The sequence below is a fragment of the Thermobia domestica genome, chromosome 12 (genome assembly GCF_964235325.1).
Source record: "Thermobia domestica chromosome 12, izTheDome1.hap1.1, whole genome shotgun sequence".
In the NCBI taxonomy this organism is placed as follows: domain Eukaryota; kingdom Metazoa; phylum Arthropoda; class Insecta; order Zygentoma; family Lepismatidae; genus Thermobia; species Thermobia domestica.
In genome coordinates, this window is record NC_137465.1 from 158,649,280 (window position 1) to 158,661,453 (window position 12,174).

Sequence of the window (12,174 nt, forward strand, 5' to 3'; positions counted from 1 at the left end):
TTTTAGGCTGTGTAGATGCATTACTGTAACATAATATTCTTCTTGGTACTATCTCTAACCATGCCATATTCCATTACTTGTCATATTTTATGTACTTTCAAGCCTTTGATTCTCAAAGTCCTTCGCTGTGGTGCAAAATAATGAGATATAATAATACAGTAAAACCTTCTAACACAAAAAGGTGCATTCTTTTATAGTTTAAAGGTTGTTGTACTCTGTCATTGAAAAAAAGTTATTATTAGGGTTTATATATTTTTTACTTTTTTTTCCTACATATTTCATCACAATTTGTATATACATATTTTGCTTTGATCTTAAAGAGTCATTGCTTGCCCTGTTTCCATTTTTTTTCCACAAATCATATCAGGAAATAAAGGAAACTTACATCGTATGTTAGCAACACGATTATCGTTACTTCGTATTCTCAAATGTAATATTAATTTTTATACATATCACTCTAAAGTTCTTTGAAGCATTCTTCCCTTAGCTATAGCAATAAAATTTAACTTTTTCTATCGATGTGACTTCCCTCAAGCTTTTTAAAATATTGTTTTTTGCTTGTGAGTGGCTTTTTATCAGTTTATAAAGCCTTTATTTTAATCACGCCCGATCCTAGCCATAGAAGCTAAATACATAATTATGATTAGTTGAAGTTATCCGTTTCTCGCCATGTAGCATACATATAGCACAAATCAAATATCAACAGCTATCGGTTTTCTTGGCCGAGCATGCTAAGGCACGGCTGCTTTTGGCATGGGTTCAAACCCCGCCCAAGGGAAGTTTTCATATTTGTTTAAATTTTAATAATCATTATAATAAGATAACAATAATAATCATTTGTCCTTATACGTAATATATAACACATAAGAAGTTATTTACTTACGTTGCGAAACACAACTGAGGGAGCGGCACCGAGCGAAGGGGGTTATAAGCCCCGCAGAGCTCGTTTTGCTTGATCCTATAATAATACCACGTAACATTATGTCACACTAGGGTGATGTAACTTCGAAGTAAATTTACCCTCACCCGTTTTATTGCAACCAACTTAAAGCAGTTGTCTAGGATAGCGCGTGAAAAAATATTAGAAATAGAAACGTTAAACAGTTCTTCTTCTTTTTTAGTTAAGTCCAATTTTGAAATACATATATATTCATGTTGTGGTCAATATGTATTATATATATATATACAGGGTGTCCGAGAATTATCTATACAACTTTACGACGTTATATTGAAAGAAGTTAATGCGATATTTACATGCGGTTTTTTGCATTCAATACAGAAAGTCTTAAAGTTTTTTTTTACCTGTTAAGTACACCTCTATGTGGGCACCATGTGTGATACGAAGCACATCCAGACGAAAATCAATTTCAGCCCATGTGCGCTGCAGCAAATCATCAGTTACTGTCTGAAAAACTGCAAGGATACGCTGCCTTAGCTGTCCAAGGTTTGCTACCATCGTAGCGTACGATGTCCTTAGGGTACCCCCACAGGAAGAAGTCCAGTGGTGTCAGATCCGGCGACCGCGGAGGCCATGATATCGGACCGTCGCGACCAATCCACCTATTGGGAAACACCTCATCCAGGTATTCTCGAACTTCTAGAGACCAGTGTGGTGGAGCTCCATCGTGTTAAAACAGAATGTTTGGTTGCAGATCCTCCAAATCAGGAATTACATAAAGCTGGAGCAAATCCAGACAGACCTGACCTGTGATTGAATTTTCAGCGAAAAAGATGGGTCCAATAATGCGATTGTGCATTAACCCACACCAGACATTTACCTTAGGGCTATCGCTCTCCATCTCACGTGTTACATGAGGGTTCTCGGATCCCCATATGCGAACATTGTGCCTGTTCAACTTCCCAGACACATGGAATGTTGCCTCGTCACTGAAACAAATCTTTTGCAGGAACTGGTTATCGTGCTCAATGCGGTTCAGCATGAAACAAGCAAAGTCAGTACGTCTGGGTTTGTCGGTTGGCAATAAGGCCTGAAGGAGTTGCATCTTGTAGGCGTGCAGCTTCAGCCGTTTATGAAGAACATCATGAACCGTAGCAATGGGCATATTCAATTCTCTCGCCGCTTTGCGAACAGATTTTGTTGGATAACGCACAAAGGCCTGTTTCACTCTTTCCACATCTTCCTGACTGGTACTTGGTCTTCCAGCTCCTTTCTGGTGCTGAACACTTCCCGTTTCCATGAATTGTTTATACCAAGCTTTAATTGTAGCTCTGGTTGGAGGATCACGTGCATACTTGGTCCTTACATTCCGCTGCACCTGAGTCTCCGACTTCGTTTCTATGTACCAGGCAACACATTGTGCTTTTTCTTGTGGTGTCCACATCTTCATTTATTGTATGCTAACCTGTAAAAGACAAATGAAGAACCTGTAAGACTTTCTGCATTGAATGCAACAAACCTCATGTAAATATCACTTTAACTTCTTTAAATATAACGTCGTAAATTTGTATAGATAATTCTCGGACACGGTGTATATATATATATATATATATATATATATATATATATATATATATATATATATATATATATATATATAGTATATTGACCACAACATGAATATACTAAACGCTTATCTGTGAACTGGTACTTTATATGATGACAGTATTGCAATTCCGTAAATTACGACTCTCGTGGGAGTTTTGAAACCAATACGCAGATAACGATCTAATATATAGATAGGTTTCATAAAGAGAATTCTGCACAAGCTTGTTCTCCGTTACCAAATAGTGTGATATCCACAATGGGTTAATAAAGAAGTCAATAACCAAAAGAGAAATTAGCACACGTTACCCTCATATTAGCTTTCCCGATCTAAAATTTACCCTGCAGCAAATTACTTACAATACTAAATTCGAAAGTGGGAGTTATACATGTTCACGAATGAATATGTGAATTATTATTCTTACAGGAATAGTAACATCAATTGCAATCTTCATTGATTGCGATTTAAAAAAAAAAAAAACTTGAATTCTATAAAATATATCTAAAAAGGAAAGAATTGCACCATAGACGTTCAAGGAAATTACTTCAGAATGGGTAAGTATAGCTTAATTATAAATTCCCACCTTTTAACCCTTTAAAACATCATTTTTCCAACCAGATTGATTTTTTAAAAGTATTTGGAGTGATTTCCGTGCAAGAAACACGGGATTTAAAAAAAAACATTAATGCAAATAATATGGGGTCTATGGGATATTTTATGGAGTTTGCATATAGGGTATATGCAAAGTTGTGCGTTGACATCTGCAAAGTCCACTAAAACCAGATAGAACCAATAAAGTGCAACAAATGTCTGCGTACTTGCACTTTCGGACTCATTACACTTCTGTCTTGCAGAAAAAGTCAACAGTTCAAAGCTGTCTACCTAAACGAGCAAAGCAAGCTAAAAAAAAAAATGACAATATGACGGAACTTCGCGTGGAACAAGTAAGACAAAGAGTCCAATGCTGGCTTACTATGACATCTAGCGGGAAATTCAGAACTTGATTAGTGAAAGGACATCTTAGGTGATACGCAAAGCTGCTTTTCTATGTCCGAACTGGAAACTACATGGTGCAATACAATTTCAAAGTAAACTTTGCATATACGTAAAGCTGTGCGCTAAAGGGTTAAATTTCCAATGCTAAAGTAACATAATGTTTTTGAGAATACAATAGAACCACGACCTCTTTTGTAGTTACACTGGCAGAAATGCATTTAAGAAATATTTATTTAGGATTCTGTTCCAAAATTCATGCACTACAAATAAGGGGATGGTACATGGAAGTTATCTCAAGTTGTCACTTATGTACAAAATAAGCATACAATACTCATAGAGTAATCACTCCGAGTGTCCGCACAAGCAGCTTTTGAAACATGCTGAAGGCTGTCTGCGAAACGGTGTCGCAAGGTTTGCCTTCAGCTAATGAGACTTCCGTTATATATCGAAACCCTCGAGGTCAATGAGTCGATTGGCTATTTTTTTCAGTCAATTTTCTGACAACTAAATATCCCGGATCCCTCAAATAACATCTCATCAACCTATCATCACCCATTTTTTGTAATAAAACTGAAAAATCTAATACTTCATCTTTTATTCAGAAAACCTTCACCATTTTGATGCGCACTTTATGAGTTGATGAGTAATTTAAGAAATTAAGTAATTAAATCTCCTGTGTGACAGAATACTCTACCGAGGTAGTGTTATTTAACTCCCCTGTTTACGGGCATTACAATGCTGTATATGCTACGTGCATCTTAAAGATTTGTTTGTTTGATTAAGCTTAACGTACATTTCAAGCACCTAGATGGCTTACGTTTGGACCACTCTGTATAAACTTGACTGTATCTTAAAGAGAATGTCGTTTAGTCTAAAAGTGGGAAATTATTAACATTTTACATGAACTTATTCAATTAAATGAATGAAATGTGTTTTTGGAAAGAAACAAATAGCAGATGTGTAAATGATAAGGATATCTGTGTGACTATTAGGAACATGTGCTACACTGTTAAGAGAAAGCAAAAGGTAATAAATACAATTGCTTCAGGTAAATGAAAACTGTTAACAACTATTGGCAACGAACGACATACTTTTTCTAGCGCCATAAAAATTATTTTTGGTCGGAATTTCGCGAAAATGTATCCTCAAGCATTTAATTTTTGTTCAGTTTGATACAGTGGCGAATCTAGAAGGTAAGAACTGGGAGGAGGGCAGTGAGATCCTAGACTATGATAGGTATATCATAAGTTTACTATAAACTTTCAAAAATATATAAATAAAACCTTAAATTATTTTATCACTCAAAAAACTAGGGATCTAGGCCCCCTGGTCCCGAGCCAGATCCGCCACTAGTTTGATATCCTCTATAGATGGATATATGTTATAGTTTTACATTTTGGTTAATAACGAAATTAAAGTTTTAGAGTTAATTGTGATTTTGGGCTATATCTAATTAACCACGCTGTATGGTGCCGTCTTAAAGAATTGAAGAATATGAAAGACTGTATATCTCACCATAAATTTCTTCTCAATAAGTGGCATTGTGAGACATCATTTTTTAAGTTTACAAATTAATTGTTTTTTTCTCCGTTTTGTCGGAAATTATACATGAGTATACATGAAACTACACTGACGTATATCATTCTGTTCAGGCCAATAGGATCTTTCGAAAGGTATATTCTCCATTTTTGAATATTTTTTTCGTTAAACGGTAATAATAATAATAATAATAATATATTGTTTTATTATTATTATTATAAATTATATATATTTATAATTATTGTAAAATTATTATTATTATTATTTTATTTCTCTTATTGATATGTCCATCATATTATCTACTAGCTTGAAAGCAATTAACTTTGGAGATGAGTTTACAGGAATTAAAGATTTACAGAAACCTCATTTCCTTCCTCCTTCCTTCTAAGGATTAGTAACAAAATTAAATTCTAACTTTGACTAAAGCTTCCAGTTGAGATCATTACGGATCATAGTTGCTAAGGACGTGAAACAAGAAGATGGTAATTACTTCCTGTATAACCAAAACTGTATATCCAACAGATGCAAACGGCCAGCCTTCATCTGGCAGTTCTTGGAATAACAAAGGCGCAGATGATGGTGACAGGTGCAAAAATATTGTGCTTGTTTTAAGTTCCCTTCTTCCTCTTGCGCAAGGTTTGTGTGTTGGGAAGCTCTTGCACTCGACCAAACATAGGGTCTATATTTGTATGTTTTTCCACTTTCCAGCTATATTTATATTACAGTCAACATTAAGAATTCTACTCAACATTTTAAAACATATTTTGGGATCTTATCAAGGGTTATTTCAGAAGCACTCTCTTGCATGGAATTAAAATTTACGTAAATAGTACATTACTCGGCTTATTTTCCGCCTATCAACAAAATTTAAATAGTAAAACACGATTCCTGGAAATTATTACAGGTAAACCTTTCAAGGTACGAAGAAATTGCGGAAATCTAAAAGGCGGAAATTTATGTACACTTTACATTTTACGTAACTCTTTTCCCTTCTTTTTTTAACTTTACATCTTACAAAGAAAGTAATAAAAAAAAGGTCAATATTCGTTTTTCAAATGAATAAATAATCCTGATTAAAAAAAGATAATTCCTTGAAATCATCAGTGCTGCGCAAAATAGGTAAGCAAATCTATTTTGGAAATACAAAATACAAAATAGAATCACAAAGAGTATTTAAAATACAAAATACAAAATAGCTTTCAGAAATGTATTTAAAATATAAAATACAAAATACGTATTTCAAATACATTTGCAAAATACAAAATAGGTATCACTAATTTTATACATAGTCTGCAAAATATTTGCTGATTGTGGTTCATATAATAGTTTAAACATCAAATACATCCATTTTCTTTGTACTAACCAACATCAAACACTTCCATTAGGCTTACATCAAACACGATTCTTACATTTAAAAAAATGCTTATTCGCTTCCAGCAACAATTTTTCTCGAACATTTTGTCACTCATTTCGTGGCGTCTGATAAGGAGGTCCTCAAATGAGAAAAGTCGCTCAACAGCTGCTGAACTTGGCACACATGTGTTGAACTTTTTAAATAATATGAGAACAAGTGGGCACTTCTTCAGTATACACAGTGAAGTATCTGAGTATTCGAGGTACTGGAGACACTGTCACAGAGAAGCATTGGAGAGTACACAGATATTCTCGTGATCGCTGGTTTCCGATTCGAACAAATATTATAGTTGATCATTAAGATCATCTGATTTTTCATTTAACGGTATAGTCTTATCAGTTGAGTTTTCAAGGCGAATCTCTTCCATAAATACATCTTTCACAGACGATCTGTTTTCCTTGGAAATCCATCTAAGTTTAAAAAACGGAGGAGTGACAGAAGCAAGGATAATATCATTTATTAATGACTTTAAGGTTAAATATTCATCAAATATTTTGTCCATGTCCTTTAACAATGCCTTCAGTAGCGGATTACAGTACTTTAATGAACGGAGTTCCAGTTTTTCCAGAACTTTCTTCTCCAGAAGTATTCGCGAGAAATTCCAACTCCTTATCTTTATAAAGGCAACCAGAAAGTTCTGTCCCTTTTTCACCCACCACCTTCGAACATCGATATGTCACCTAAGACGTACCTGGAAGATCAAAAATAGTCCCCTTCAACATCGACGACTTTCTACCAACCCTCTGGAAGGTTATAGAATCCATCTCGGTAGAACTTGGTGGGCCGTAAAGCGAAGAAAGTATCAAGGGCATTTTGCACCTCTACTAGGGATTTGAACTGCGTCCTCTAAGCTGGAACAGGTGATAATCGGACGGTGCAATGCTTGGGGAGTATGGTGGATGCCATAGTGTTCCCCATCCAAGGCGTAGAATGATGTCCTGGGTCATCCTAGCCACGTGGGGCTTTGCGTTTTCCTGTAACAGGAGGAGACCCCTTTGCAATTCAGATGTGCTGGCTCCAGAGTTTAGAGTGTTTTTTTTTTTTTTTTAACACGGCTCAACTGCTGACAGTACACAGTTGCATTCATGCTATGACCAAATGATAGCAGCATCCTACACAATTATCTGGTATGTAATTTTATCTACCATGTCTCTGAATTAAGTAAAGCATGTATCTTGCAACATTGACTACAGAAACTGCATCAACTAGAAACTAAATACGGTACATTTAATCCTTCTGTCTCTTACTGAAATATTTACTGTCTTCACTAGACTCTTATAGGGATACAGTATGATCGACTTATTTTCTTTCTCTTATAACAAAATATTCAAGTAGGTCTAAATGTAATATATTCATAATATTCAAAAGAGGGATAAACAAATGATTAGCATGCGTGAGTTTAGTGTGCATAGTTTTGGATTCAATTCCCGTTGAAAATACAGATGTTTCCCTGTTGACCTAGAACCACTGTGCAATTTCAGAACTATTTGAAACAAAGGGTAGCCAATTCCAATGTATAAGATTCAAATACTAATTAGGGGCCGCGGTGGCTCAGAGGTAGAGCGTTCACCTCTGTTGTTTGGGGTCCCTGGTTCGCTCCCAGCTCGTGCCAAGTGAAATTTGTAGTGTATAAATACCGTGGGTTTCTTCGGAGTTCTTCCGTTTCCTCCCACTTTCTTCATTCCACCATTTCATTTATTATTTCATCATCACCGTCTCCTTTAGCCTAGCCGGCATAATGGTGGGACGTTAAACTCGAAGATTTCATTTCATTCTTTTCAAATACTAATTATGGTATAGGAAGTGCTGCTGAACTAAAAGCGATCTGGTCTACTACAGTTAAAGTTGGCTGTAGAATTCTGTATTCAATTTTAATTTAGAAATTGTCTTTAGTTTTTAATACCATAAGCGCTATTATTATTATTATTATTATTATTATTATTATTATTATTATTATCATTATTATTATTATTATTATTATTATTATTATTATTATTATTATTATTATTATTATTATTATCGCCTTTTTTGATACTAAATTCCAATATTTAACTTCGTCTCATGTATTTTGTAATAATGTTGTATCCTGACGACAGACGAAATACAGAAATGATGAGAATAGAATCTATTGATCGATATTCGCGGCGCAATAGGCATTAAACAAAACTAAGTCAAACTTATTCGAATAGAATTCATTATACGTATATACGTAGGTATATGAGTCAATTTTGCTTTCGAGAGATGATAGGAGCAATGTTTATAAGGAGATATCGAATTAGAGGTTTCAACGGATTTTTATAATTCTTGTATATATCGAAAAAGTGAGTTTTGAATGTCTGCTTATTTGTTCGTCACAAACTGAGAGACAATATCGTTCAGGCTTGTATAATATTGTCCGGGAGCTTTCCAAAGCTTCTCCCATTCCCATATATATATATATATATATATATATATATATATATATATATATATATATATATATATATATATATATATATATATATATATATATATATATATCTTGTGTATTTCGTAAATTAATATCAATATTTCATATTTCATTATCTATACACTACAGATTTGCTAGTTTTGCAATATTAATATTAGTAATGCACTAAAATATCGTTAGCTTCAATAGTTTCGCCCATATTGTTTTCAGCTTCTAATGGCTTTCCATTTAAAAGTACTGTCCGTTTCTTTTCAGATATTACGCGGGTGTTACATAACAAAACAACTCGTCATTCACCTGTTTATTTCAAGAGTGACATAACTCAAAAATAACCCTTATCGACTTACGGGCAGAAAATGAAAACTAATCTTGATATCTATCTGTGATAAAAATTTCACACATGTGCTTCAAAAACTCTGCGTTAGAGAGCACTTGTGTCGTTCTTGTACCAACTCTTTGTCAATGAGTTTCAAAACTTTAAAACGCTTCTCCTGAAAAGTTAGGAATTTTGAGTTATGTCACTCTTGAAATAAACAGGCAATATGTTCTTAATAATAATCTCACCTGTTGGAATTTCAGATTTTATTCAGGTGTGACTTACTAGGTTTAATTCAGCAGTTTTCTATCATTGAACCCAGCAGTACACTAAAGAATGAGGAATCCAGACAGCATTTTATGGCCTAGACAGTGCAATGTACAGTATTGTTCAAGAAATCCTTCCACCCTTCTCTCTTTGAAAAGCTCTCTACTCCTACCTTTAGTTCCAATTTAATCAACCAAACGTGGATTTTCTTTGGCCAACCAAAGTCTTTACTTAATCTAAAGTACTGGAAATTTCCAAGTACTGTCACATTTCCAAGCAAGATGGATGGCCAAGATTTTTTAAACAAGATTGTAGTTGTAGAATATACTGTAAAACTTTAATGGATCATTTTCTCCTAGTATGATAGAAATACACACAAACAGATAGATAGATAGATAGATAGATAGGTAGATAGATAGATAGATAGATAGATAGATAGATAGATAGATAGATAGATAGATAGATAGATAGATAGATAGATAGATAGATAGATAGATAGATAGATAGATAGATAGATAGATGCAGAGAGAGAGAGAGAGAGAGAGAGGTGTATGTGGGTATTTTCTAACAATATTACGTTTATTTAATCTAGATCAGGGTTTCTCAACGTGGGGGTCGCGACCACTAGGAGAGTCGCGAAAGGGTTTCATGGGGGCCGCGAAGATAAGCGGGAGAGATAAATATAATTAGAATCTAATACCGAAAAGTATTTTTAAATTTTATTTTGAATGTTGTTCTGATAGGCATTTTTTTTTTTTTTTTTTTTTACTTTTATACATACTGATAAGAACAACAAAAAATAAGTCTACTAAACATTTTCAACAGGTGCAGAATTGTTTAAAAAGCAATTTGAATGAAAAAGGTACGATATGAAACTAATGAGAACTGCATACTAAAATACCAGAAAAATACAAATGCAACAGAGCCTGCATATTGAAACAAAATTTAACTCTAATCAAATATGCATGTGTGTGAGCGAATAGGATTTTTCTTTTAAGCAAAATGACCAGAATAAAGGTAGATTTTTTGATGTAAGATTTTATTTGTTTCCTAAATTTTAAATGTAAACAAGTTGATTTTAACAGTTTTTGTTTATACTGAACATATACACAACAATGTACCAAATTTACAACAATATAAGATTAACTCAAAGTGGCTGCCTCTTAAAATTGGAGCACTGAATAACTTTTCTAACAACTGTCCAAGGTTTTTTTTAACCAATATTAGAAATCACTATTTTTTTATCATATGACCAAAAAGTAAAGGGGTTATAAAGTTTTAGAATTTTCAAACGACATCCGTTTTGAAACAGTATGACGGATCGGATTCGATATTTGTAACAAGAATGAACTAACCAAATTTGGTTTTAATCCAGTCGCTTTTAGGAAAGTTAATGTATCCACTATATACAAGAAATGCATTTTATTATTATATAGATAGATGAATATCGTGAAATCTCCGCAATAGGTACATTAAAAAATCCCGCCAAAAAATCCCATAAACCAGAAATTATAAGGGGGTCGCTGGCAAGAGATGTGATAAATTGCGAACGTGATCGGAATTAGGTTGAGAACCACTGATCTAGATAAAAAAGAATATTTAAATTATTTGCTTCCTGCTCCCACTCTCTCTCTCTCTTCCTGAGCTCCTCCGTGGCTAAACGGTTAGCGTACGCGCCTGTGGCGTGGGAGACCCGGGTTCGATTCCCGGCGGGAGCTCATGTGGTTCGGATTCCACGTTAATCAGTAGGTCCACGTCTCATATAGCCTCGCTGCTGAACGGGACGTAAAACTCAAAATCAATCAATCAATCTCTCTCTCTCTTCCAATGACAATTCGCTGCTGTAGAAATATGTTCTCGGAAATTACGTTCAACAGAATATTATTGTTTTATCCAATTAGACCAAGCGCTGCTAATAGACTTGTTTCTCTATTTCGCTTGATTACTATAACTTTGTTACCATAAATGTAACAAAACGCTTTTAGTCTCCGAAGCCTTGATACCTTGACCCTTTGCAAATTATTAAACAGAAGCAGTGCATATACAAATTACGTATTATCAATTTGTTATTACTGATTAATAATGTTTATCTATTCACTGAATCATATAGCTCTTTTTAATTAAGATAATAGCATCTATTCACAATTGTTTACGTAATCAGAAATAAATCACATTCCACTTTAAATATTGACTTAGTAGATTATAACATTTACTTCCCGTTATTGAATGACTCTTTTTCTTTCTTTCTTTAATGGGAAGTAAAATGTGGTTAATTAAAAGACTGAAAGCTATATCAAATTTATGCTTCCAGGTCAGAAGACAGGTCACACTTACAGTGAGCTAAAGATTTTCAAATGATTTTACGCTTCCTGTGTCTAAACGGAAGAAAAAGGGTCGTAAAGAAGAAGAAACATATTCGACAATTGTCGATAAGATTAGAAATTATAACAACTGCTTCCTTTACTTGTAAGTGCATTGGTAGTCCTTCCTGTTCCTGCTGCTGAATTAAAATCCGAAACAGATTAATTTTCTCTTAAGTTTTTGAGTAGTATAATTCTCAACTTTTAGTAATGATGATACTTGATATCGTAGCTTCATTTTGGATTGTTAATACTAATTAATTCATTTTTTCCGCTTCTTGGTCGAGTGACTAACACGCTTATCGTCTGTGCTTGTATTCACGAATTTG

The 12,174-nt window shown here is 34.1% G+C and overlaps 1 protein-coding gene across 1 annotated transcript; it reads right to left on the reverse strand.

Moving 5' to 3' along the window:
* Positions 1 to 1,628: 1,628 nt before the first annotated feature.
* LOC145666158 (uncharacterized) lies at positions 1,629 to 2,342 on the reverse strand. Its single transcript, XM_081733239.1, has one exon. It carries the CDS (start codon positions 2,340 to 2,342, stop codon positions 1,629 to 1,631), a length of 714 nt encoding a protein of 237 aa, XP_081589365.1.
* Between the last annotated feature and the right edge of the window lie 9,832 nt (positions 2,343 to 12,174).